This window comes from Camelina sativa, chromosome 16 (genome assembly GCF_000633955.1).
Source record: "Camelina sativa cultivar DH55 chromosome 16, Cs, whole genome shotgun sequence".
NCBI lineage: Eukaryota > Viridiplantae > Streptophyta > Magnoliopsida > Brassicales > Brassicaceae > Camelina > Camelina sativa.
In genome coordinates, this window is record NC_025700.1 from 27,368,500 (window position 1) to 27,391,771 (window position 23,272).

The 23,272-nt window shown below is 35.0% G+C and overlaps 7 protein-coding genes across 9 annotated transcripts in view; 6 read left to right on the forward strand and 1 right to left on the reverse strand.

The window, feature by feature from the left end:
• Window positions 1,691-3,306, forward strand: LOC104752813. The gene is made up of 2 exons (XM_010475065.2): window positions 1,691-2,091; window positions 2,227-3,306. The coding sequence occupies exons 1-2, from the start codon at window positions 1,769-1,771 to the stop codon at window positions 3,176-3,178; spliced, it is 1,275 nt and encodes a 424-aa protein (XP_010473367.1). The 5' UTR covers window positions 1,691-1,768; the 3' UTR covers window positions 3,179-3,306.
• On the forward strand, window positions 5,131-8,501 carry LOC104752814 (putative G-type lectin S-receptor-like serine/threonine-protein kinase At1g61610). The gene is made up of 7 exons (XM_010475066.2): window positions 5,131-6,500; window positions 6,609-6,710; window positions 6,793-7,001; window positions 7,095-7,305; window positions 7,393-7,630; window positions 7,720-7,867; window positions 7,967-8,501. The coding sequence occupies exons 1-7, from the start codon at window positions 5,198-5,200 to the stop codon at window positions 8,276-8,278; spliced, it is 2,523 nt and encodes an 840-aa protein (XP_010473368.1). The 5' UTR covers window positions 5,131-5,197; the 3' UTR covers window positions 8,279-8,501.
• LOC104752817 (nitric oxide synthase-interacting protein-like) lies at window positions 8,923-10,909 on the forward strand. Its single transcript, XM_010475068.2, has 2 exons — window positions 8,923-9,291; window positions 10,017-10,909. Exons 1-2 carry the CDS (start codon window positions 9,053-9,055, stop codon window positions 10,708-10,710), a joined length of 933 nt encoding a protein of 310 aa, XP_010473370.1. The 5' UTR covers window positions 8,923-9,052; the 3' UTR covers window positions 10,711-10,909.
• On the forward strand, window positions 11,522-12,776 carry LOC104752818. Of its 2 annotated transcripts, XM_019237612.1 has the most exons (4): window positions 11,522-11,763; window positions 11,850-11,916; window positions 12,189-12,344; window positions 12,448-12,776. In XM_019237612.1, exons 1-4 carry the CDS (start codon window positions 11,743-11,745, stop codon window positions 12,528-12,530), a joined length of 327 nt encoding a protein of 108 aa, XP_019093157.1. In that variant the 5' UTR covers window positions 11,522-11,742; the 3' UTR covers window positions 12,531-12,776. The 2 variants fall into 2 exon arrangements, with proteins under 2 accessions (XP_019093157.1, XP_019093158.1); XM_019237613.1 differs by having other exon boundaries at window positions 11,522-11,724; window positions 11,813-11,916; window positions 12,189-12,776.
• LOC109124986 (equilibrative nucleotide transporter 7-like) lies at window positions 12,530-14,405 on the forward strand. Its single transcript, XM_019237868.1, has 5 exons — window positions 12,530-12,544; window positions 12,680-12,785; window positions 12,903-13,179; window positions 13,685-13,946; window positions 14,138-14,405. The coding sequence occupies exons 1-5, from the start codon at window positions 12,530-12,532 to the stop codon at window positions 14,249-14,251; spliced, it is 774 nt and encodes a 257-aa protein (XP_019093413.1). The 3' UTR covers window positions 14,252-14,405.
• On the forward strand, window positions 18,213-20,282 carry LOC104752819 (equilibrative nucleotide transporter 7). Its single transcript, XM_019237614.1, has 9 exons — window positions 18,213-18,256; window positions 18,380-18,484; window positions 18,592-18,747; window positions 18,842-18,985; window positions 19,070-19,175; window positions 19,284-19,456; window positions 19,526-19,689; window positions 19,797-20,055; window positions 20,160-20,282. The coding sequence occupies exons 1-9, from the start codon at window positions 18,221-18,223 to the stop codon at window positions 20,268-20,270; spliced, it is 1,254 nt and encodes a 417-aa protein (XP_019093159.1). The 5' UTR covers window positions 18,213-18,220; the 3' UTR covers window positions 20,271-20,282.
• LOC104752820 (uncharacterized aarF domain-containing protein kinase 2-like) overlaps window positions 20,677-23,272 on the reverse strand; it is a 3,071-nt gene continuing 475 nt past the window's right edge. Inside the window, exons 2-6 of one of the 2 annotated variants that reach the window (XM_010475075.2) lie at window positions 23,164-23,272; window positions 21,661-22,969; window positions 21,314-21,577; window positions 21,069-21,224; window positions 20,677-20,938 (exon numbers count right to left, since the gene is read on the reverse strand). In XM_010475075.2, coding sequence (XP_010473377.1) covers window positions 20,819-20,938; window positions 21,069-21,224; window positions 21,314-21,577; window positions 21,661-22,969; window positions 23,164-23,180 — 1,866 coding nt within the window. In that variant the 5' untranslated portion in view covers window positions 23,181-23,272 and the 3' untranslated portion in view covers window positions 20,677-20,818. The remainder of the gene's footprint in view (window positions 20,939-21,068; window positions 21,225-21,313; window positions 21,578-21,660; window positions 22,970-23,163) is intronic. The other variant, XM_010475076.2, reaches the window with a different exon arrangement.

Sequence of the window (23,272 nt, forward strand, 5' to 3'; positions counted from 1 at the left end):
TGATATTGTGGTCTGCAAAACGTCAGAAAACAGTATCCAACTCCTCCACTAAGTCGGAATATCGAGCCTTATCAGTTATGGCTTGTGAACTCATGTGGATATCCGCTCTCCTACGTGATATTGGTGTCTCTCAGTATCGACCAACCAAAGTATTCTGTGACAACCTGTCTGTTGTCTACCTCTCGGCAAACCCAGCCCTCCACAACCGTACTAAACACTTTGACAAGGACTTTCACTTTATTAGGGAAAGAGTAGCTGTCGGCCTCATTGAAACTCACCATATCCCAGCAACACTACAATTGACTGATATCTTCACAAAACTGCTACCACGTCCTTTGTTCCTTGATCTTCGTGGCAAACTCGGAGTGTCTGCTACTAGCGTCTCACCCACGCCAAGTTTGAGGGAGGGTGTAAGAGATAAAGTGGGCCTTGACACAAAGAATGGAGACACAGCCCAAGCCCAACAAGATAATCCCAGTTCAAGTCAACAGAAGAGGACAAAGTCTCCCTCGACAATACAACCCTGCAAAACAGAGGAACAGAACTGCACAAAACAGAATTGTACAACACAGAACTGCACAACAGCGGAACAAACTCGCATGACAGAAGAACAGACCTGCAAATTCAAAAGCTCATCAATTCCTATCAATACAGCTGGAAGTTAAAAGATAAAGTTGTCTCGAGGAAGTCTAGAGTGTTCTATAGTATTATATATAAATAGAATTGTAAACACTAACAAAAGAAAAATTAAGAAGAAAAAGCATTATTGAAAGAGAATATACTCTTGGTTTCTTTGTTCTTTCAGTGTAAACCATTTAGCTCTAAAAAACACATGAGATAAAACGTTCAGTAAACGGTAATTTTTGGAGTTTAAGTTGGACATGAATGAACCGGGAACGTCCACTAAGTCTTGTTATTGTCCCCTTCTCGCCTCTTGGCTAGCTTGGGAGAATTTAATATGTGAATGAATGAGCACGGTTTTGATTATTAAACTAGCTTAAATAGGATCGGAATTCAATGAGGTTCGACCGAATTAGACGTTCATACTACAAACCATCAAAATTTTCATCTGTGTACTTTAACTTTACGCTAAGGATATCATAGGGTAATTGGTTTGTCTTATTCAAAATATTTTAAATCTACGATCTTATATGCTTTCATAAGAACTTTAAATTTATTAACACAATTTCTTTTCTATATACGTCTTTATTCCTTTTTTTGCCCCTCTTTTTAGCATCTCTTTAGTCATCCACTAAGTCAAAAAGCTGTTCATATATGAGTGGCTCCAGGCTACAGGTATCTCTATGATTTTCATTTCTTTAGTATAGTTTTACTCAAATAATTTACTTTAACCAATAATTTAACCGAATTTACAAAATATAAACCAAACAAATTTAGAGACAAAAATCTCAATGAATCTAAATTTTTTGAAAAGAAAAGAAAATCTCTAATTTAAATTTTTTAATAATATAATTAATTTACTGAGAGCTGATTACTTAAGAGTGGAATGTGACTCTTATAATTAGCTTTATCTTTTATGTCTTCTTTATGAAAACAAAGTTAAAGACTTGCCAATCAGAAAACACATAAATTACACAACTTTACCCTCCACTATCAAAAGTTATATCGAGCCACCCCACTACTCTATAATCTCGTCGTTTCCACCCCCAAAATTGTTAAATAAACCCCCTCAGATAGTCAGATTGTGATATTAGAAGAAACCTCATCATCATAACTCACTAATTCCTTAAACCTTCAAGAACAAAAAATGTATGTGACGAGGACATTATCGCAGTACAGAAAATATCACAAGACGCTCTCGGAGGAGTCACCGGAAGGTCCGTTCTCTGGGGTTCTGGTTATTACAGACGAAGAAGCCGAAACAGAGGACACGTTCTGTTTCGGGATGTGTACGAGGACAAAAATCGAGAAGCTTCCGTTACCTCAAGACAAAATCTTATCAGTTGTTCACTTAGACAGTTCTGGTAACAGAGAGACTTCGGTTAAGAAGGTCTTATTCATACCGGCTCTCGACCAACCCTTGTCTTCGAATCGGTATTACGTTGTTCACGCTAGAGGCAGACACAAAGGGTAAGATCCAAAAAAACATACGAGAATATCAAAGTTCTAAGGCTTAATTTCAGATTTGAGTGCTGTGTTTAGTCTTTTGGTGATTAAAAAGGAAAAAAAAATAGTTTTGTGAACTCTTCTCGTTTTTTATTTCAGGAAAGTTTCTGTGTGTTCTAGAGAGATAGAGAGAGGGTTATGTTGTTTTCCAGATGTCTTGCATGACAAGAAACCTAAACCTTTGGATCCAAGAAACATATATCAGACGGTTAAGATCAATCGGCATCACGATCAGACGTTCTTTGCGAAATCTGTGGCACCAGAAGGTACACCTCCTTCGTTTCTCAAGAAGAAAGGATGGGAGCTACGAACCTCGAGGAGCCTACATCCGAGGAGACCTAGAGAAGCTCTAGGCTTAGACGATGAGCTAAGAGCTCGTCTTCCTGCATTCGGATTTCCAGTCTCTACGATTAGGTCAGGGAGCGTGATAGTAGGAGAATGGTATTGCCCTTTTATGTTTGTGAAGGAGAATTGTAGTGTAAGTCACCAAATGAGGAAGTCAATGTTTTATAGGATCACACTTTCCCAATACTGGGAACGGATCTACCATTGCGAAAACAATGAAGCCAACAACGATATTGACGAAAACAGTGATGATAACGAAGAAGTGGTGAGAGTAGAGGCGAACGTCGTGAGAGAAGCCAACTATGTGAAGGGTATGGAGGCGGTTAAGGGGGAGAAAGAGGGGCATGGAGGGTTTTATTGGTATAGGCAGGTTCAAGGTTCACGTGGACCGGGGGAGAGGAGGAGAAAGACGGGTTCAGGGTCTCCGGTGGGGTTGAGTTTCGTGGTGGTAGAAAGGATGAGAAGGGTAATGGAGGAAGGAGGGTGGGTGGGAGGAGGAAGGAAAGTGGTGAGAGTGGAGAGGGATGAACCAATTAGGGTTTCTAGAAGAGATTGTAGGAATGTGAATGGTAACAACGGTATAGATTGGAGGAGATTTGGGTGTTATGTGTTGGTGGAGAGTTTTGGGCTGAGAAGAGCAGATGGGGTTTTGTTGGTTAAATGTGTATTTAGACATACTAATAGATTGAGATGTAAGTGGGAGTAACTCTTCCTTTTTGTAATAAATTATACTTATACAGTATTACCAAAATCCCTAAGCATTGGACCTTCATGCTTGTGGTTATGTTTTATGAAAAATATTATTACTGCAGGTTCCCTATATCTGTTTATGTACTGTTTTGTATACAAGGACAATATTTACAGTATAGATAAAGTTTGATAATGGCAACAAAAAATAAACTCGGCCAACAATTTATATCTTTACTTTATAATTATAAAGAAGACTCTAAACAGGCAAGGATGGTTACAGAGGTTACAAAAAGCAAACCATTACTAAACCTGCCGGAGAAAGAAGAACTCCTCTACCACAACCCCAATCTCTAGCCACTTTGAACATTTTAAAGGGCATTAGAATGAACTCAAATTACTCAACACAAGAGCCATACAATAAAAGGACACCCCACACTATTCAACAAACAGAGGCAAAGACACTCTCTCATCAGTCATCATGAAAAACTCTATTAAACCAAATCGGATGAGTTGAGGCTATATAGGAAGTAGCCTTTAGATCATTCGTGAGGCTTTGGGCAATGAGGTTAGCACCTCTACTTGAACAAGAAGTTTCGAAATGAAGTCTCTCACATTCCAAGAATTGATTTAAAACTCATCATATATAAACTGTTAACCACTACATAATTTTGTCTTTACCGATTTGCTAAAAAATCATTATCTTGTTTTTATTTTACATCCCAGAAGAAAAATACGGAAGAATGATAAATTTTTAATCTATAAAACTAAGAACTAAAAAAATTCTAAGCAAATTTATGTTATGTTACAAAGGGTTTGTACCAAACTAGGCTGAAAGAAGAGTCAGTAGTGGTGGGGCGATTCTCCGGAAGTCATCATGCGTTTGCCAATGTGATCATGTAGCTGTCGAAAAAATGTAGTTTGCTTTCTTTGCAAATAACTTGTAAGGAATAAGGATACACGCATCAAAAAAAACCTTTGAATATCTCATCTTTGGACAGATCCGGGATATGCATTCGTGCATTTATCAGTCACTATACTGATCCAAATACAATGAACTTTTGAGGTGTCGATATGTGTCTTATCCCAATTGTATGTTGTTACTAATACTATTAACTAGGTAAACAACCCGCATTATGTGCGGTATAAAATAATTATTAAATATTTTTACTGTAATTTTTATTTATAAAATCTATTTTATTTATCGGTAATTGAAATCAAAATTCGATTGTGTAGTATATATATCTATATATATATTTTTTAAAAATATATAAATTTTTTATAATAATTAAAATTTAACCTGTGAGAATTATTATAATATCAATCTTATATTATCATATCATTTGAACAAAGAGTTCTTAAAATTCATTTAAAATATTTTATGAAAATATAATTAAAAGATATAATTAAGTTAGAAAGAGAATATAAGAATTTAATTTTGGGTGTTAATTATATTTTTGAAAAAATACAATGGTATGTAAATGTAAATATTCTATTATTAGAAATTGATGACAAATAAAGGAAATAGTGTTTGGAGCTCTATGAATGCGATACGTCAACATTTTGTGTGAGAATGCTACTTTTTTAATATATAAGGGATACTTCAAAAAAATGTATAAAAAGGTAGAAAAAATAAAATCTTTGATGTTCTCAATCTCAAGTCTCAACCGCCCAAATAAGAAAAACGTCGCATTCCAAAAATGGACTGATATACAAATTTCTGGCCTTTGAAGTCACAATTTTGCATTATATATTTCAAAGTGTATATAAAACGTGAAATATTCATATTCTTGTCATATTTGGTCAACACGATTCACCCGTTGTCCTTTTCAGTCGTTTGAATTTTTTTTGGAATTATTATTTCCACTAATTTCCTCAATTAAAATGAATATATTGATGACTTTTCTCCTTTTATGTTTTAAAAAAAAAGTATATACAAGTCATTAAGTGGAGAAAGACCAACTGCGAAATTTCAAGAGTCATTATTTTGTTTTTTTTTTTTTTTTTTCATTTATCGTAGTGTAAAGATCTCAAACCTATGGCAGGATTTTACAGAATCCTTACTTTGGTGATGAACCTTTTGATGTTGTTTCAACTATGTAGCAACGTATATTGCTCCACAAGCAACTCAATCACCAGAAACCAGATGATACGAGACGGAGACTCACTGATCAGCGAGGATGAAAGCTTTGAGGTTGGTTTCTTTAGTCCCAAGAACTCAACCTTAAGGTATGTCGGAATATGGTACAAGAACATCGAACCTCAAACAGTTGTCTGGGTAGCGAATCGAGAGAAGCCATTGTTGGATCACAACGGAGCTTTGAAGATTGCAGATGACGGGAACTTGGTGGTCGTGAATGGTCAAAACGTAACAGTTTGGTCCACAAGTGCTAAACCCGAGTCAAACAACACCGTTGCTGCTCTGTTGAAAACAGGGGATTTGGTTCTGTCTTCAGATTCAGACAGAAACAAATGGTATTGGGAGAGTTTTGACAATCCAACAGATACTTTCTTGCCGAGTATGAGGGTGCGGGTGGATCCTTCACTGGGAGAAAACCGCGGTTTTGTCCCATGGGAATCCGAAAGTGATCCTTCACCAGGAAGGTATTCAATGGGGATTGATCCTAATGGAGCACCAGAGATTGTGATTTGGGAAGGGGAAAAAAGGAAATGGCGTAGCGGACCGTGGAACTCGGCTATCTTTACCGGTATACCGGATACGTACCGAGTCACAAACTATATTCGAGGGTTTAAGCTCTCTCCTCCTGATCGAGATGGTATAGTGTATTTCACTTATGTTACCATAAACAGTTCTGATTTCTTGAGGTTTCAGATTAGGTTTGACGGTGTACAAGAGCAGTTTAGATGGAACAAGGATGCCAAGAACTGGACTTTGCTTCAAAAGAAACCGGACAAGGAATGCGAGAACTATAACCGTTGCGGTAATTACAGTGTATGTGATGATAGCAAAGAGTTTGATTCCGGTAAATGCAGTTGCATGGATGGTTTTGAGCCAGTTTATCAGGATCAATGGAACAACATGAATTTTTCCGGTGGCTGCAAGAGAAGAGTTCCATTGAACTGTAGTCAGAGTTTGGTTGCGGATAAAAGAGATGGGTTTAAGGTACTAAAGGGAATGAAGTTGCCTGATTTTGGATCAGTTGTTCCACTTAACAACTCAGTAACTTGTAAAGATGTATGCGTGAGGGACTGCTCTTGTAATGCTTATGCGGTTGTAGGAGGGATCGGATGTATGATTTGGACCCGTGATTTGATGGATATAGAGAGGTTTAGACTCGGTGGAAACTATATTATTATCCGGCTGGCAGGTTCTGAACTAGGTTTGTAGAAATGTCTAAGCTCTCAAATCACATTTTGAAATATTTAAACATGACTAAACTGAAATCTGTATTCTTATGTATTTTGGTTTCTTTTGTTGTGTTATACAGGAGGTGGAAAGGAGAAATCGAAAATTTGGATAATTATTGTCAGTGTTATAGGTGCATTCTTGCTAGGATTATGCATTTGGATCTCATGGAAAAGGCTTAAAGGTAAAGCCTCTGCTCGCACATAGTCTTTTTCAAAAAATTTAACTGCTAGTGCTAAGACGGTCAAATATTTTATGATCTGTAGCTTTCTTGTGGAGGAAGAAAGATCTTCCAGTTTCCGATACCAGAGATAACTCGGTTACGTTCAAAAGCTCACCAATCAGTGTTCTAGTAGGGGATCAAGTTGACACACCCGATTTGCCAATTTTCAGTTTCGACAGCGTAGCCTCAGCAACAGGAGATTTCGCTGAACAAAACAAACTTGGACAGGGCGGATTCGGTACTGTATATAAGGTGAAACAATCGAAAATGTCCTGAAAATAATGTTGGATAATAAAAAATTTCTATGTAAAAAAGAACTTCTGTGTTGTATATATGTTTGTACAGGGAAACTTTTCAGAAGGAAGAGAGATTGCGGTGAAGAGACTATCAGGGAAATCTAAGCAAGGACTGGAGGAATTCAAGAACGAGATCTTACTAATCGCGAAACTCCAGCATCGGAATCTTGTTAGATTACTAGGATGTTGCATTGAAGACAACGAGAAGATGCTTCTCTATGAATACATGCCAAACAAGAGTTTAGATCGCTTCCTTTTTGGTATGTTTTCTTTTTTCTAAGCAATGTCAATAATAATGTTCAGAAACTTTTGTGGATTTTGAGTATAAAATCGATGTCTCTGCACAGATGAGAGTAAACGAGGAAGTTTGGACTGGAGAAAACGATGGGAGATCATTGGAGGAATTGCTAGAGGATTGCTTTACTTGCATAGAGACTCAAGACTAAAGATCATTCACCGTGACCTAAAAGCTAGCAATATCTTGCTAGACACGGAAATGAATCCAAAGATTTCGGATTTCGGTATGGCTAGGATCTTCAACTACCGACAAGACCATGCCAACACGATCCGAGTCGTCGGCACATAGTAACTAAACAAACATCTTTATCTTCGTTAATCAACATAAAACTGTATTAATTTCTAATATTTTTTTTTTTAATGTTCAAAATGTTAAGTGGTTATATGGCTCCGGAGTATGCAATGGAAGGGATATTTTCAGAGAAATCTGATGTGTATAGCTTTGGAGTGTTGATATTGGAGATTGTGAGTGGAAGAAAAAACGTTAGCTTTCGAGGATCTGAACATGGAAGTCTCATCGGTTATGTAAGTTTCTCTTCTTTATAGGTTTAGTTAGTTCAATTTGGTTAGCTTAGATATATATTTTTTGGTTACTAAATGTTCTAAACGGAAAAACAAAATCAGGCGTGGTATTTATGGAGCCAAGGAAAGACAAAAGAGATGATAGATCCAACGGTGGAGGACAGTCGAGACGTAGCGGAAGCGATGAGATGCATCCACGTGGGGATGTTGTGTACACAAGACTCGGTCACCCACAGACCAAACATGGGTTCGGTATTGTTGATGTTGGAGAGTCGAACGGGTCAACTTCCACGTCGGAGACAGCCTACCTTCCATTCGTTCTTATACTCCGGTGAGATTGATGAACTAAACTTGGATGGTCAAGATGTTGCCACGGTCAACGATGTTACTTTCACCACAATTGTTGGTAGATGACTCTCATTGACCATACGTTATTCTTCCCCTACGCTCCTTTGACTATTCGTCTTTTTTCCCATAGATTTCAACCTTTCCACTTATATAAAACTAGCATACTGCATACGTAATTGGATCTGTACATTGAGGAGAAGTAAAAAAAAAAAACAAGTCGGATTTGTACACTTGTTGTTTGTTTGGGTCAACTACGTACTGATTTGTGAAAGAAAAAGCGCTTAGTCAATTATGACTTTTTNTTTTTTTTTTTTTTGTCAACCATTGGGCCACAACTGGCCGGCCCATTAGCCAAATTCCTACATTCGTATAATCATTGAAGCTCCTTTTGAACAAAAAAAAAAAATCATTGAAGCTCTTTACCCTAAAGCGCTTGTAATTTTTGTAACAACAATACAATAAAATTTAATAAAATTCATCAACAATACAACCAAATTTAGCTAAAATAAATTTAGAAGCCCAAAAGGGAATGTCCTGAATTAAGTTTGTAACATGATTTGATTAGAGTAAATTAGTTTAAAATGTTTTTCTTTTATACTATTAACAAAAAGTGGTAGCAATTACGAACCGTTAGATTAGATTCATATCGGACGGTAAATGCTGTGGTAGTAGAACCGACTAACATGAGAGCGAAACACTGGAAAACTCAGTTTCCCAATTTCTCCAATCTGAAATTAGAAAAAAAAATAAAAGCACAAATCCTTTAGCAATAGATCTCTCTAGGGTTTCTTCAGATTCCGATCCTCTTCTCTTCAACTCAATTCAATCTTCCTCGCCAATATGCCTCAAAGACACTCGAAGAACAACAATGATCTTGCGTATTTCACTTACGACGAGAAGAAGAAGTTAGGGTATGGAACTCAGAGAGAGAGATTGGGGAAAGACTCGATTAAGCCTTTCGATGCTTGTTCTCTCTGCTTGAAGCCTTTCATCGATCCGATGTGTTGTCACAAGGGTCATGTCTTCTGCAGAGAGTGCATACTCGAATGCATCCTGGCTCAGAAGAAAGATATCCAAAGGTATAAACTTTGGAGTTCTCTTTTTCAAAGTTTCGAACTTTTAAGTTCCTTTTATGATTATATGTTTTGTGATTGAGCTTGGTTGAAGTTTCTAGCTTTAGGATCTATAGATAGGGTTGTTGGATTCCCCATGTATCTGGTGTGAATTGGGACATTCTGGTGTTTAGATTAAGACATGGATTAGATCAAGTCTCTACTTGGTTATATTGGGTTCGTTTGATATCATATTAGTCATTGTTTGAAAGGACGCCTGAAGCATTACCCTGGTAACATGTTGTCGTTCTTCAAAGATCTGCTTTTAATTTCATGCCTAAGTAGGGTTTGTGTAGTAAGAGTTAGACTTTTGAGTGTACCTGAAGTAGTACTGGTTTTGTTACTACTAGTCCCACTGTTATTGAGAAGGAGAAGCTGATATTTTTAACTTGAGTTGTAGCACGAAAGCTAGGATAAAAACCCTATGGAGTGATAACTAATGTAATGTGAGGTTTGATTTTGATGCTTTTATTTTGAGTTAAATAAGTACGGGTCTCAGGTTTAGCCTGTGGTTGTATTTGTTTGAGCTTGTATATAAATAGAGATTGGAGTAGAAACTGTTGGAGCCCACTCTCCTAACTTGTTAGTACCTGTTGGGATTTTGAAGAGAGCTTTTTTGAAATATTGTTGTGTCTGATTTAGCTTCGCTCTGTATGTTAAGATACTGATCTGTGGTACTAATATGTCTGTAGGAGGGTTGCTGCACATACGTCCCAGAAGAAGCAAGACAAGGATGAAGAAGAAGAGAGGCTAATGTTACAAAAGGCGAGAGAGCTCGACGATTTTGATCAGCAAAACCATAGTGCAATGCCTAGAAACAGTGAAAAGAACCACAACCAAGATAAGAGTGGTTTTCATGGGGCAAACAGTGTGAAGGCAACTTCCTTTGAAGAAGAAGCGCTTAGGACGATGAAAGCCTTCTGGCTCCCATCAGCTACACCAGCAGCTTCAGTCAGAGTAGATGCTCCAGAAACTCACACAGTCTGTCCAGAGGGCAAAGAGAAACTCAAGCTTAAGAACCTCTTTGCAATTCGTTTCACAGAAGACAACAGCGAAGAGGAAGAGAACAAGACGAAATCAGCATCCTCAAGCTCTTATGACAAAGCCTACATTTGCCCGAGCTGCAAAGTCACTCTCACCAACACAATGTCTCTTGTGGCACTCAGCTCATGCGGGCATGTTTTCTGCAAAAAGTGTGGTGAAAAGTTCATGCCTGTCGACAAAGTATGTCTTGTGTGTGACAAACCTTGCAAGGACAGGAACTTGGTTGGGTTAAAGAAAGGAGGTACTGGTTTTGCTGAGCACGATGATCATCTTGAGGCTAAGGAGTACAAGCATTTGGGTAGTGGCTCTGGTTTGGGGCTTGTGAGGCCGGTTAAGACATGATGAACCCGCATCAGATGTTGAGTTGCAGTCACAGAAATATCCTTGATTTTGTATACAATACACTCCTTATGGCATGTACCCTTTGCTACGACTAAGAGTCACTACTTTCTCTATTTTGGCTCTTGCTTTCGTCCTTTAGAGTAGATCCAATTTGGGTTTCTTCCTTGCGCATATCAAATGAAAATGTTGTTAAGGTTTACTGCTTTGAAGTTTTAACCGATCTATCAATTCAAAAATTCTTTTTTTGGCTATCAACATGCTCTCTTCTTTGTTAGATGAGAGTCAGCTTCTCCTAAATCTTTTCAATTTGTTCGTGGTCTTCCATGAATCTAAATTTTAAGTTTTGGTAAAGATACAGATACATATACTCTGTGAGCTGTCCAAACTGTTGGCGAATAAATTATCTCAAATACAAGACAGCTTGTAACATCTCATTTTATAATGTCTAGTTATTTTTGTGGTACGTGCCTGAAACGTCTAACACAGGGTCAAGTTTACGNGTTTTTTTTTTTTTTTTTTTTTTTCTTTTTCTTTTATGGTATTTAATTTTAGTGAAAGAATTGTGGAAAACATGTATATATTGTTCGAGTATAAAAAATAACATGATTTAATTGATTTGTGGAAAACATGATTCCAATTCAGTTGTACTCCACAATTCTTTCATGATTCCAATAAATTATCATTTCTTGTACTCCACAATTCTTTCATGTTTCCATAATTCGTTCTTGTACTCCACACTTCTTTCATGATTCCAATAAATTATCATGATACTCGAACAATATATACATGTTTTCCACAATTAAAAAGTCAATTTATTTAATATCACTCATTACATATTCTTCGAGTTTTCACATCATCATCATCATCATCATCATTCTTAATTCTTTTCTCTTCCTTTGTTCTTTTTAAATTTCTTTGCTCACATTTTTTGTTTTTCTTTTAATTTGTCTTGTAACCAAAAGAAAGTAAAAAAACATGGACATTGAAGTTGAGAACATCCCACGGAAGCTTGAGGTTTAATAATTTTACATTATGTGCTTAGTTTTCATCAAGGTATGTTTCAAAATTGTTTTGGATTATGATGGATGAATATATGGACTAGGCTAAGTTTGAAGCAATGGTGGTATGTTGTATCCTAGGAGTTGGACAACTTGTGGCATGGAACACGATCCTCACCATTTCCGATTATTACTATCAAGTCTTCCGGTAAGTATGTCTTCTTGATGATTTAGGATTTCTTACATACATAACTTAACTAAATTAAAAATCATACATTTGAGGTATATATATATATATATATAAACATCTTTAGTTTTAATCATGTCATCGTACAATATGTAGATTATTACATTACGAAGCTATTAAACTTTCACTATATTACTAATCTTTTATTTGATGTTCTACATCTACCATTGTATAGTGATCTAACATTTTATTTTTATGTTCTTTTCTTTTCGTCATGATTTAATTGATTAAAGGAGTATCATCCTTCCAGAGTTCTTACTTTGGTTTACCAACCATTTGTCCTTGGAACTGTATGCATCATGGTTTTCATGGGGAAAACGAACAAAAATCGAAAGAGGATTACAATCGGCTATACTATTTTCTTTATCGGCACTCTTCTTTTGATTATTGTGAGTAATTTTCTACATGCATGTAATTTTTTCGAAAGACCTTTCTTAGATAATTTTTATACAACATCATACTCTTTATAGTTTCCACCTATAATTTTTGTAGTTGGACTTGGTAACCAAAGGAGCAGGAGATTTGTCTGTGTACATAGTTTTATGTTCGATTGTTGCATGTTTTGGAATAGCTAATGCTCATGTTGAAGGTGCCATGGTCGGAGAGCTATCTTTCATGTGCCCCGAATTTATTCATGTGTTTTTCTGTTGTTGTAATAAATTTGACAAAGCAACAAAATTTCATTTATAATTTTTAAAACTAAGATTTATAATGTTCTCTTTAGTCATTCATCGCCGGTCTTGGCATAGCAGGGGCTATAACATCTGCTTTGAGGCTTGTTACCAAAGCAGTATTCGATAGATCTCCCAACGGTCATCGAAAAGGCGCTTGTATGTAACTCTATGTACTTGACTTTTTTCTTTGTCAATGCTAAGTACATGTTCACATAAACACTTTTTAAAAAATTAATAGTTTTATATAAACTAATTTCAGATCATGATTTGCAGTGTTGTTTTTGGCATTTTCGACGTTGATCGAGTTCATTTGCATTGTTCTCTACGTACACATTTTTCCAAAGCTATCACTAGTAAAGTATTACTGTGCGAAAGCTGAATCAATCCATCGAGAAGCTGAAGAAAAACAAACCAGTCGGCTAAGCAACAAAGAGTTGCTCTATCAAAACAGGAACCTTGCAATCAATCTTTTCCTCATCTACACCTTAACATTGTCGATATTTCCTGGATTTTTGTATGAGAATACTGGAGAACATAAGCTCGGTTCATGGTATGTTTTTGGCAATTTTTTTTTTTTGACAAATATTATTAGATTTTTTTCATTGGATTTTTCGGTGGTATGAAAAAGTAGAACGTTAATAGTAGTACAGATTTTTGTCCAAAATACCATTTTGGCACACCATTTTTAAAATTTGCCATTTTCCCAAAAAAAATTGAAATTAACCATTTTTTATCACTTAAAAAACTAATCATTTGAGACTTTTTTTTTCCATAAAATACATACTTAATAACAAATGCTATATAACCTGCAAGAAGATATAACCAAATTAACCAAAATCTAATATGTAAAATTGTGTGTTTAGATATAATAAAATGGCAAATTTGAAAGAGTTAAGAAAAATCGCAATTTCTACAAATGCCACTAAAAAAAAAATCATTTTCTCATAATTGATTCATAGTAGTATATATATACTTTCTATATTTTTTCTCATCATTTGGTTTCTTTATCCATGAATTCATATTTGGTTATGTTCTTTCTGTTTCTTAACATATAGGTACCCTCTTGTACTTGTTGCTTCGTATAATGGGTGGGATGCTTTCTCAAGATATATTCCTCTAATTGAACACCTAAAACTCAAATCGGAACAATGGATCACTGCGTGCGTGCTTATCCGGTTCTTGTTTGTTCCGGCTTTTTACTTCACTGCAAAAAATGCGGATCAAGGTTGGATGATATCGTTAACATCTTTTTTGGGATTAACTAACGGCTATCTAACAGTGTGCGTTATGGCAGTTACACCTAAAATCAACTACAATGTAAGTTAGTTCTATCAAGATATTCCTGTTTTTGTTTTAAAGATTCTACTTCGCACAAGTGCATCAGTCTAGTAATATTGATTTATGATTATAATCTACTAAATTTCAATCCAATTTATTTAGGTGAATTCAATTTCTTATTGACAAAAAAAAAAAAATTTTATTGACATTTTATTTTATACTATTGACAGGTTTTGGAGACGAATGCTTTGGGAAATTTGCTGGTAGGTTTTATGTTAGGAGGGATTTTTGCAGGTGTTTGCCTCGGTTGGCTTTGGCTACTAGGAACCAATAGTTCCTTTTAGAGAGATTCAGTATTTACAAAATATATGTTTATGTAATAAACAATATCTTTGAACGAGAAAATATTCTCAACGACGACAAAATATCAATATCTAACTTTCAATATTGACGTGTTATGTTTATATGAGAATAATATTAATGTAAAATGATTAATAATTCGTTTTCTTAAAATCTAGAGAATCCAGTTTATCTTTTTCCCACTTTTTTTGAAGTAGAGTATCCAAATACTATTTTATTGATGATATTCTATTATCCCCAGTTTCCTATTTTTTTTTAATATATGTAAAGATTATTTTTGTTTTTTTAAATTGTAGAAATTTTGAAAAAAATAATTTGATGTTCATTTTTTTAATACTTCACATAAGTTTTCTTATTTTGTAATTGAATGATTAGATACATGCATGAACAATTTTGTTTTGAGAGATTTAATCAGTCTACAATTCTTGTCTAAAACGTCAAAAAAATATATCAAATAAAAGCTTGATAAGGATGCATATATTGTAACAAATAGGTTTTTGGTTAACTAAATTTTATATTCATGTTAGCTCCTCAATTTTTTGAATATAACTCTAGAATTTGTTTTTTTATAAAAAGTTTACATAATTTTCTTTTTGACAACTTCTAAATACTGTATTAGAATATAAATACCAACATTCATAAATTTATTCAATTATCTTCCTCTTTGTCTCTGTATTTTTTTAAATTAACATTCTATAATTTGATTCAACTATTTTCCATTTGATAGTGAACAAAACTCCATTCTTCTTCATATATAAAAATTTAATTTTTTAGGGACAAACTTTCATAAATTTCTGTACAATATTAACCAATATCACGATCACTGCTGCAACTCTTCAAACTATTGACAAAATTGTAACACTTTAACCATATGTTCATACGTTCATGGTTTACGCCAAGAGTAAGAAGTGACTCTGTGATTCACTCCTGATACCTTTTTTTGCCTTTTGGTGATGCATCTATTTTCTTGAGACATATTCTAAACCTCTCTAAATTCTTAAGTTAAATATTGAAATTGTTTGTGATATAAAAAAAAGAATAGAAAACATGAAAGATGTTTCATATTCCTTTTATTTTAGGTTTGTTTGCTTTTAAGGAGGACAAACATGTGACATTCTCTCCACTGCTGACGTGACACTCATACGGGGAGAGTTGTCCATATTTCATAATATAGATTCTTTTATAATAATCCAAAGCTATAAATTCAAAAATAAAATAAAAATAGAATTCATGCATTTTCGTGCCTAGCTAAGCCTTTGTTAATAAAAACACTTGTAAGGTCCAATGTGGCCCATTTTACATGTTCTATATAAATAACGTAACACACATTAGCTCTCTCGTAATCTGTACCATCATTTACTTTTGATTCTCTAAAAAAAAAAAAAAATGAAGCCAGAATCAAAGAAAACTTCAGAGAAAAAAAAAATTGAGATCAACGATGATTGTGATTCTCGGTTCGATCTAAGTTTGCTTAAAGAGGCTATCAACAATGCAAGCGAGAAGCCAACCAAGATTGTTGTTGTTCCGACTAGTAAGAAGAAAGATACATCGTTCGATCTAACATCGATGTCGAAAGCATTATCCTCTGTGAAACGTAAGGGTGATAGAAAGAGACTTGTGATGAAGAGGGAAGCTATGAGGCAGCAGCATCGACTTCTAATGATTCTCAGGTTACATAAACGATATTTATCTAAACAAATAAATTAGTGTATTGATTTTTAGCTTCATTTCTTCAATTTGCTTCTGTTATTTTCGTGGCTCAACTTGTCATCATGATGATTTCTCTTTATTTTTAGGGTTTCGCTTCTTCTTTTTTTTTTTTTTTTGATTAAGGTATATTTTTTTGGGTTGATTCGTTTTAATTTCTAAGATTAACTTATAAATCTTGATCATTACCAAAATATATTTCTTAATTATTAATTTTATTTTTGATGATTCTCTTAATTGTTATCGTTATTTTCTTTGTTTAATTAGGTCGATTTTTTAATTAATTGATCTGATTTAATTTCTCGTTTTACTTTAAACATGATTAAAATATGAAATATGAAAGTGATATGCTTAAATTATAGAAGAAGATTTGTTGAACAAAAAAGAAGAAGATTTACGTTTGTTACCCAAGAAAGCTTTTGAAGATTTGTTGAGTGATCATTTTCCTTTTAACAAAATTCAAATTTCCTTTTTAAATCTCTAAAAAAAATATCTCCACATTAATTGCCTTTAATTTTCTTTATCTTCAACAAAATTTCATTAAGAGATAATGTTATCGGGCCTAGTTAGTTTAGGTCTAATATGTCCCAAATAGGATTTACATCTTCTATAAATAAAGTAACTAAGGACGCTTCATACCTCTCTCTATAACATATTTTTGTGTATAATATAATGACTTTATATTTTGGTTTTAAAGATTTTTGACTTTAAGATTTTAGGATGCTTTTTTATATTAATATCTGATATTATTTTTCTAAGCTTGAAAACTTTGGTTAGTTTTATAATATATTTTATATAATATATTATGTATTTTATATTAATTATTTTATTTTATTTTATTTACATATGGGTAACCCATATAACCCATTTAACCATTGGATTTTATATTATTGGGTTTAGGTATATAAATTTAACTCATTATAATAAATAGGTCGGGTTGAATCCGTGCACGAAAGTCTCGAACCCACATGGGCATGGGTTGGATCGGGTCGGGTCAGATTCCCATTTTGACACCCCTATCCAAAATACAAAAAAGAAAAAAAAAAAATACATGTTCTATGAGAAGGGAATATGAATATCAATAAAAGACATTTCATTAATATATCTCGAAAGGATGATTTTGCCTGAGTAAAGACATATTTATAGCAAAGAAGATGAAGAAAGCTAAGTCACTGACAAAACCGGTCTTAATTTCAGGTTAATATACGCGACAAATACTCCTAAATTTCTTCTCGACATGTGCCAGTTCTCGATGAAGATAACTATAAATTTGGAAGGAAAATATAAACAGAAAAAGTTTGGACGTAACAGTAAATAAGACCAAATCACAAACAAATAAAACAATTGTTATTTTCGTAATTAATATCATCTTCTTTATTGCTACTAGATAGTAGATACAGTTACTCTTAGAACCAAAATCAAACCAAAAAAGCATATATAGTCATTATTAAAATTTTTGACAAAAAGAAGTCTTTACAAAATTCTGTTAAATTGAATAACAGAAGAATTTTAACATTCTATTAAATTCTGTCAAATTCACTTTTCCAATATCTCTCCCCTTAATGTAAATATATAAATTACTGTAATTTAAACTCAAATTCTAAAATAAGAGCAATCTTCAACCATAAAAGTTAAAACAATACTAACTTCTAATATCTTTTAACATCGTCAAACAAAAAAAATAAAAATTTCACACGCATTCAGTGGAATAAGTGAATATATAACACAGAATCTTATGTTATTAAAGTAAAATATATATTCCCTTTTTTATCAGATCTATTTTATATTTTAGCCAAGATTTCTCAAATTACATATATTTATTTCTGTTTTTTATCTGTCAACGAATCTTTTCCGGATAAAAATTGTTACGAATCATTTGGGGGTTTTTGGGTACATCGTGAATTTCTTACACAGTACATCGTTTGCTGCCAACTTTGAAAAAGTTTTCCTCAGGTGAGTGTCATTTTTTTTTCGGATTCTTTGCCTTTTCTTTCTTAAATCAACAATCAAACTTCAAGGTCTTGTTTTAAGTATCATCTCGATTCGAGTACGTACTTATGTCTCTTAGAGAACATCGTCTTTATCTTTTGAACTAATGCTTCATATGTGTATTGGGGATTCGATATGAATTATGAACCCTAAGTAGACGTTCAATTGTCTCGTCTATTACATTTATTCGCTAATAAAATTTATATACGAAGTATTGTTTTAAAGATTCTGAATTTTACAGGATTTGTGATTGCCCGATGAGTAATCCAGAGGATATCCCTAGCAGGCTCGAGGTTAGTGTGAACACTTTCATATTAATCAATCATTCATTCATCCTATATATAATCTATATTACATAGTACATATCATGTATATAGTATTTATGCAACTTCTGAAATAAATTCGTTGATGAATAGGGTAAGAATGTAGCACGACTTGTGTGTTGTATCCTTGGAATAGGGTCTCTCGTGGCATGGAATGCAATGTTGACCATCACTGATTACTATTATCAAATTTTTCCGGTATGAATCTTTCGGTATCAAGACAGATTCAGTCAAATAATATATATAGATATATCAGTTTAATTCTGTACGTTTTGGTTTTGTTTTGTTTTCTTGTTTAACAACAGAAATACCATCCTTCGAGGGTGCTAACAATAGTTTACCAATTGTTTGCGAATGTGTTTATAATAACACTTGCCTTTAAAGAAGCTAAGCTCAATACTCGCTTTCGTAACATTTTCGGGTACAGCCTTTATACCGCTGGCACCTTTTGTCTCATCATTGTAAGTACACTCTCTTTGATTCTTTCTTTTGTAATGTCGTCAGTTTTACAATAATATAAAGTAAGTGATTTTGATTCGATTCGGTTTGGTGAAGTTGGATCTTGCTTCGCATGGCAGTGGAAGCGTAGCAGCATATGTTGTCTTGTGTTTGATTGTTGCTGTTTTCGGGGTCGCTGATGCTGTTGTACAAGGTGCAATGGTTGGAGATTTGTCCTACATGTGCCCCGAGTTCATCCAGGTATATACTGTATATATATTTGTTATGCTATATAGTATCGATTTAGCTTAATGTTGTTAAAATGTTTTTGATCACTTCTATCAGGCCTTCATGGGCGGTTTAGGCATAGCTGGAGTTCTAACCTCCGGATTAAGGCTTATTACAAAAGCAATCTTCGACAAGTCTCATGATGGTCTTCGAAAAGGGGCTTGTAACGTTATCTCCTCCTACAAATCTTTTTAATTTCAAAATTTTGTCACATATCATATAGTATATACAAATTAAAATAATTTGACTCATCATGTGTTTTATTCCGCAGTGCTGTTCATAGGAATCGCGACATTGATCCAGTTAGCATGTGTTTTTCTATATACATTAGTCTTTGCTAAGCTCCCTATCGTGAAATACTACCGTGCCAAGGCTGGTAAAGAAGGGGCCAAAACCGTTTCTGCGGATCTGGCCGCAGCTGGCCTCCAAGACCAAGCTGAACAGGTATCTTTCGGTTTTATTTTAATCCGATACTGTGTTCTCTATTCGGCTGATTTAGCTCTCTCGTAAAAGGTTCAACAAATGGACGAGTCCAAGATCCAAAAACTAACCAAGAAGCAATTATTACGAGAAAACATAGATCTTGAAATCAATCTATTCTTGATTTACGTGGTGACGCTATCGATTTTCCCCGGATTCCTCTACGAGAATACAGGAGAACATCGATTGGGAGATTGGTATGCATCATTAACACAAACAAAAAAATCCATTCAAAATATGCTGATAGTGTGGTTACATAAAAAATTTTAAAAAACCATTTATATGTTTTGATTGTGTTGAAAAGGTATGCACCAGTTCTAGTAGCCATGTACAATGGATGGGATGCAATCGCGAGGTTCATTCCCTCGATCAAAGTGTTAGCAATAGAGTCGAGGAAGTGGATCACTGTCTGCGTTGTGGCACGTTTTTTGCTCGTGCCGGCCTTTTACTTTACCGCTAAATACGCTGATCAAGGATGGATGCTTTTCCTCACCTCTTTCTTGGGGTTGACTAACGGTTATTTAACCGTTTGTATCTTCAGCACTGCACCAAAGGGTTACAATGTAAGTCACTTGACTCACTTCTCTCCCTTTACAAAATAAATCAATCTCGGTTTGATTTGGTTTAATACCGGTTATGTTAAATTGGTTCAATCAAATTTGTATAGGGACCTGAAGCAAATGCATTAGGGAATTTGATGTGCGTGTTTCTATTGGGAGGGATCTTCGCTGGTGTTTGTTTGGGTTGGCTTTGGCTCATTGGCAACGATTCGTTTTAGAAATTATAACTAAGGCCGAATACAGTATTTTGTAGTACTATTTGTATTTTATTTTTCTGTGCCAAAGTGCACAAATTATTAAAATCATCTCATTTTGTTACTAGTGTGTTTTCAAGAAATTGATTTCTCACACACTTTTGTTTAAAATTTTACATTTTTTATTTATTTCAAATGTAACTAGTGGGTGTGACAAGTTATGTTTTGTTGGATTCATTTCAACTAAGATGTTGCACTGAGCACTCTTCTTAACCAAATAAAGTATAAGAATATGAATATGTAACTGCAAAGTGTTGAGCATCATTCTGAAATCACTCAGATTTTTAGCACAAAATACAAATTCTCTGTTGCTAGAATGATGAAGAACATGAAAGAATAAGCAAAAGAAATGAAGAAAAAAACACCAAAAAAAAAAAAGAACTCAATGTTCTTTTGTATTTCTCTTAAATATGTATGTTTCAGTTCTTCACATCCTAAGACAAAGAAAACAAAATCTGGCTCTCAATGTTAAACTGGTGTAAAAAGAATAAAGATTGAACCTTTTTCCAGTCCTAAGGTGCCATCAGTCCATCAATTGTGTAAGAAAGTGATTTCATCCAATCGCTTTTCAGCAGCATTTTTTGTAACGTCCGCATTACATCGTATCTCGGATCGAGTTTTCTTTGCCAGCCCTATGAAAACGCGGAAAGATTAAGCCGAAACCTCAGTGTTGTTAGATTTGAAGCAAACTTGAAACATCCAAGAGACTGTGAAGCACTGATGTAATACAGATACATCTAGCTAAAGATCATATAAACTCACCTCGAGAACTAATGTTGTAAACATCACGGTGGATACATTGCCGTCGATATTAACTCTATGACGCCTCATTTTCTCGAATAGTTCGTGCATACAATCAGCTGGATGGACTAAATCTCCTTCCTCTGTTCCCCAAAATGTAAATGCTTCTTCTACTTCCTGTCAACATGTGTATTGTATATAAACACTACGAAAATGAAGAAATTTTGAATGATGTAAGAGAAGAAACACAGAGCAAGAGATCTCACCTGGATAAAGGCCTGTGGATCAGGACAGTTCTGTTGTTTAGATAATTTTAGTGTTCGTTCAGCAGCAGTCTTGCCGTCTCTACGTGCAACTGCCTTGAAAAAACCTAGTAGGTTATCTCGGTCAACTTTTGAGAGTTCTGCAGTCATGCCTACATCTAGGAAAATGATGTGTGGCTTCCTCGATCTGAAAAGACCTCTTGGAGTATTGTTTGGCCGGACAAGAATATTCCCTGGATGCATATCAGCGTGAATGAAGTTGTCAACCTGAAAAACAAGAATCAAAGCAACTTTAAGTTGTAAAGCGGCCGAGATAAACAGAAAGATACACGTCGAGAAAGAGGCAGAACCAGGAGCATCTTCAAGAGAGCATGAGTTCCGATATGAGCTACTTTAGCCTTAAGCCGTGCATGTCCTTCTGAGCCATCTACATAACGAGCCACACTCTCCCCGTGCTCATATGTCTCAACCAAAACGGCGGGATGTACAAGTGGATAGATGGGCTTAGGGAAAGAGACATCTTTCCATCCACGGAAGTTATATATAAACCGACTCAAATGAGAAGCTTCCCTTGAGAGATCAACTTGGGACAACATGTAGACACTAAACTGTTGCACACACTCGTCCAATCTAAGCCAGTTCAACCCCGGAATAAAAGTAGTTAGCTTCGCCAAAAAATTGATGATCACAAAATCTCGCTTCATCGTTTGCTCAACACTAGGATGTCTAACTTTAACAGCAACTTCCGAGGACTTCACCTTTTGTCCTGGATACTGAAACTTCAAGGAAGCTCGGTGTACTTGAGCTATACTCCCAGACGCCACAGGCGCCTCATCAAATTCCTCAAATATCTCAGAGAGTTTACGACCAAATGCATTTTCGATGGATTTTTTGGTGAACGCGAAACTATGCTCAGGAGCATTACTGTGAAGCTTTGAAAGCTGCAAACACAGATCCTTATTAAACCGATCAGGTCGTGTGGCAATCCATTGACCAAATTTGATAAAAGCAGGACCAGCTCTTTCCAGAGTCCGATGAAGTATCTCATACTGTAGCTTTCTAAAACGAGGACCACACGCAAATTCTAACAACGCCATTATAACATTTGGAGAAAACAAAACAGCTAAATAGAGAGCTCTCCCAAACAGAACCACACCTTTGACCGCAGAAATCATTAAAGACGAGATAACGATAGGGAAGTTTAACGAACTCCTAAAAGGAGAAATGCTTGTTGAAGGAGAATACACCAAAGGACTTGAAGCCACCCTTTGCGCATATGCCACTTTTCTCAAAGTAAGAGCCAGGAAACCAGGTAACATAAAGTGAGAACGGGCTAAAGACAAGCTAACCACTTGAGCAATCTGAGTTATCCGAGACAAGTTCCAAGTACGATTCATAGCTACTCTATAAAGAAACCTTTCCCAAGAAGCTTGAGCATGTTGCTTAACTACATTGCTCGCAGATAAAACCGAATAGCTCCTCCTTGCGAGATTATGATGATTACCTAAAAAGCTTCCTTTAACATTGTGAAGAAGACCAAATGTGTGATGTCCATGACTCTGAATTCTGAACTGTGGCAACCTTACAGAAACCCTAATAGCTGTTCTATTACTCTGATTCGAGAATAGAGTTCTCTTCACAACTCTAGTGATCACAAATCTGCAAAAAAAAACCAAAACCCACCCAAAGAAGGATCTAATCAAACGAAGACTTTAATAGAGAAAAGTTCACAACTTTATGTACAAAGACTCGATTTTTAAAACCTATGAATCAATCTAAGCAATCTCCGGCTAAAAGGGTAGTCGGATTTAGAAACCACGAAGAAGACTCTGAATATGAGAATAGAGACGAACCTTGAGAATAAGGTCATGGCGAGAGAAGACAAGGGAAAGGTTGGTTTTTTCGTATGATTTTAAAACCGTTGAACGTTGGGAGCATTATATCATCGATTTTTTTGAGTTG

Bases quoted from the DNA above. Each gene is read 5' to 3' on its own strand.
- LOC104752813 (XM_010475065.2), top strand. From the start codon at position 1,769: ATGTATGTGACGAGGACATTATCGCAGTACAGAAAATATCACAAGACG. The intron at 2,092-2,226 runs GTAAGATCCAAA...TTTTTATTTCAG, and splicing joins GCTAGAGGCAGACACAAAGG to GAAAGTTTCTGTGTGTTCTA.
- LOC104752814 (XM_010475066.2), top strand. From the start codon at position 5,198: ATGGCAGGATTTTACAGAATCCTTACTTTGGTGATGAACCTTTTGATG. The intron at 7,631-7,719 runs GTAACTAAACAA...CAAAATGTTAAG, and splicing joins ATCCGAGTCGTCGGCACATA to TGGTTATATGGCTCCGGAGT. The intron at 7,868-7,966 runs GTAAGTTTCTCT...AAACAAAATCAG, and splicing joins ATGGAAGTCTCATCGGTTAT to GCGTGGTATTTATGGAGCCA.
- LOC104752817 (XM_010475068.2), top strand. From the start codon at position 9,053: ATGCCTCAAAGACACTCGAAGAACAACAATGATCTTGCGTATTTCACT. The intron at 9,292-10,016 runs GTATAAACTTTG...ATATGTCTGTAG, and splicing joins CAGAAGAAAGATATCCAAAG to GAGGGTTGCTGCACATACGT.
- LOC104752818 (XM_019237612.1), top strand. From the start codon at position 11,743: ATGTGCTTAGTTTTCATCAAG. The intron at 11,764-11,849 runs GTATGTTTCAAA...GTTGTATCCTAG, and splicing joins TGTGCTTAGTTTTCATCAAG to GAGTTGGACAACTTGTGGCA. The intron at 11,917-12,188 runs GTAAGTATGTCT...AATTGATTAAAG, and splicing joins TATTACTATCAAGTCTTCCG to GAGTATCATCCTTCCAGAGT.
- LOC109124986 (XM_019237868.1), top strand. The intron at 13,180-13,684 runs GTATGTTTTTGG...CTTAACATATAG, and splicing joins GAACATAAGCTCGGTTCATG to GTACCCTCTTGTACTTGTTG. The intron at 13,947-14,137 runs GTAAGTTAGTTC...TACTATTGACAG, and splicing joins CACCTAAAATCAACTACAAT to GTTTTGGAGACGAATGCTTT.
- LOC104752819 (XM_019237614.1), top strand. From the start codon at position 18,221: ATGAGTAATCCAGAGGATATCCCTAGCAGGCTCGAG. The intron at 18,257-18,379 runs GTTAGTGTGAAC...GTTGATGAATAG, and splicing joins ATATCCCTAGCAGGCTCGAG to GGTAAGAATGTAGCACGACT. The intron at 20,056-20,159 runs GTAAGTCACTTG...AAATTTGTATAG, and splicing joins CTGCACCAAAGGGTTACAAT to GGACCTGAAGCAAATGCATT.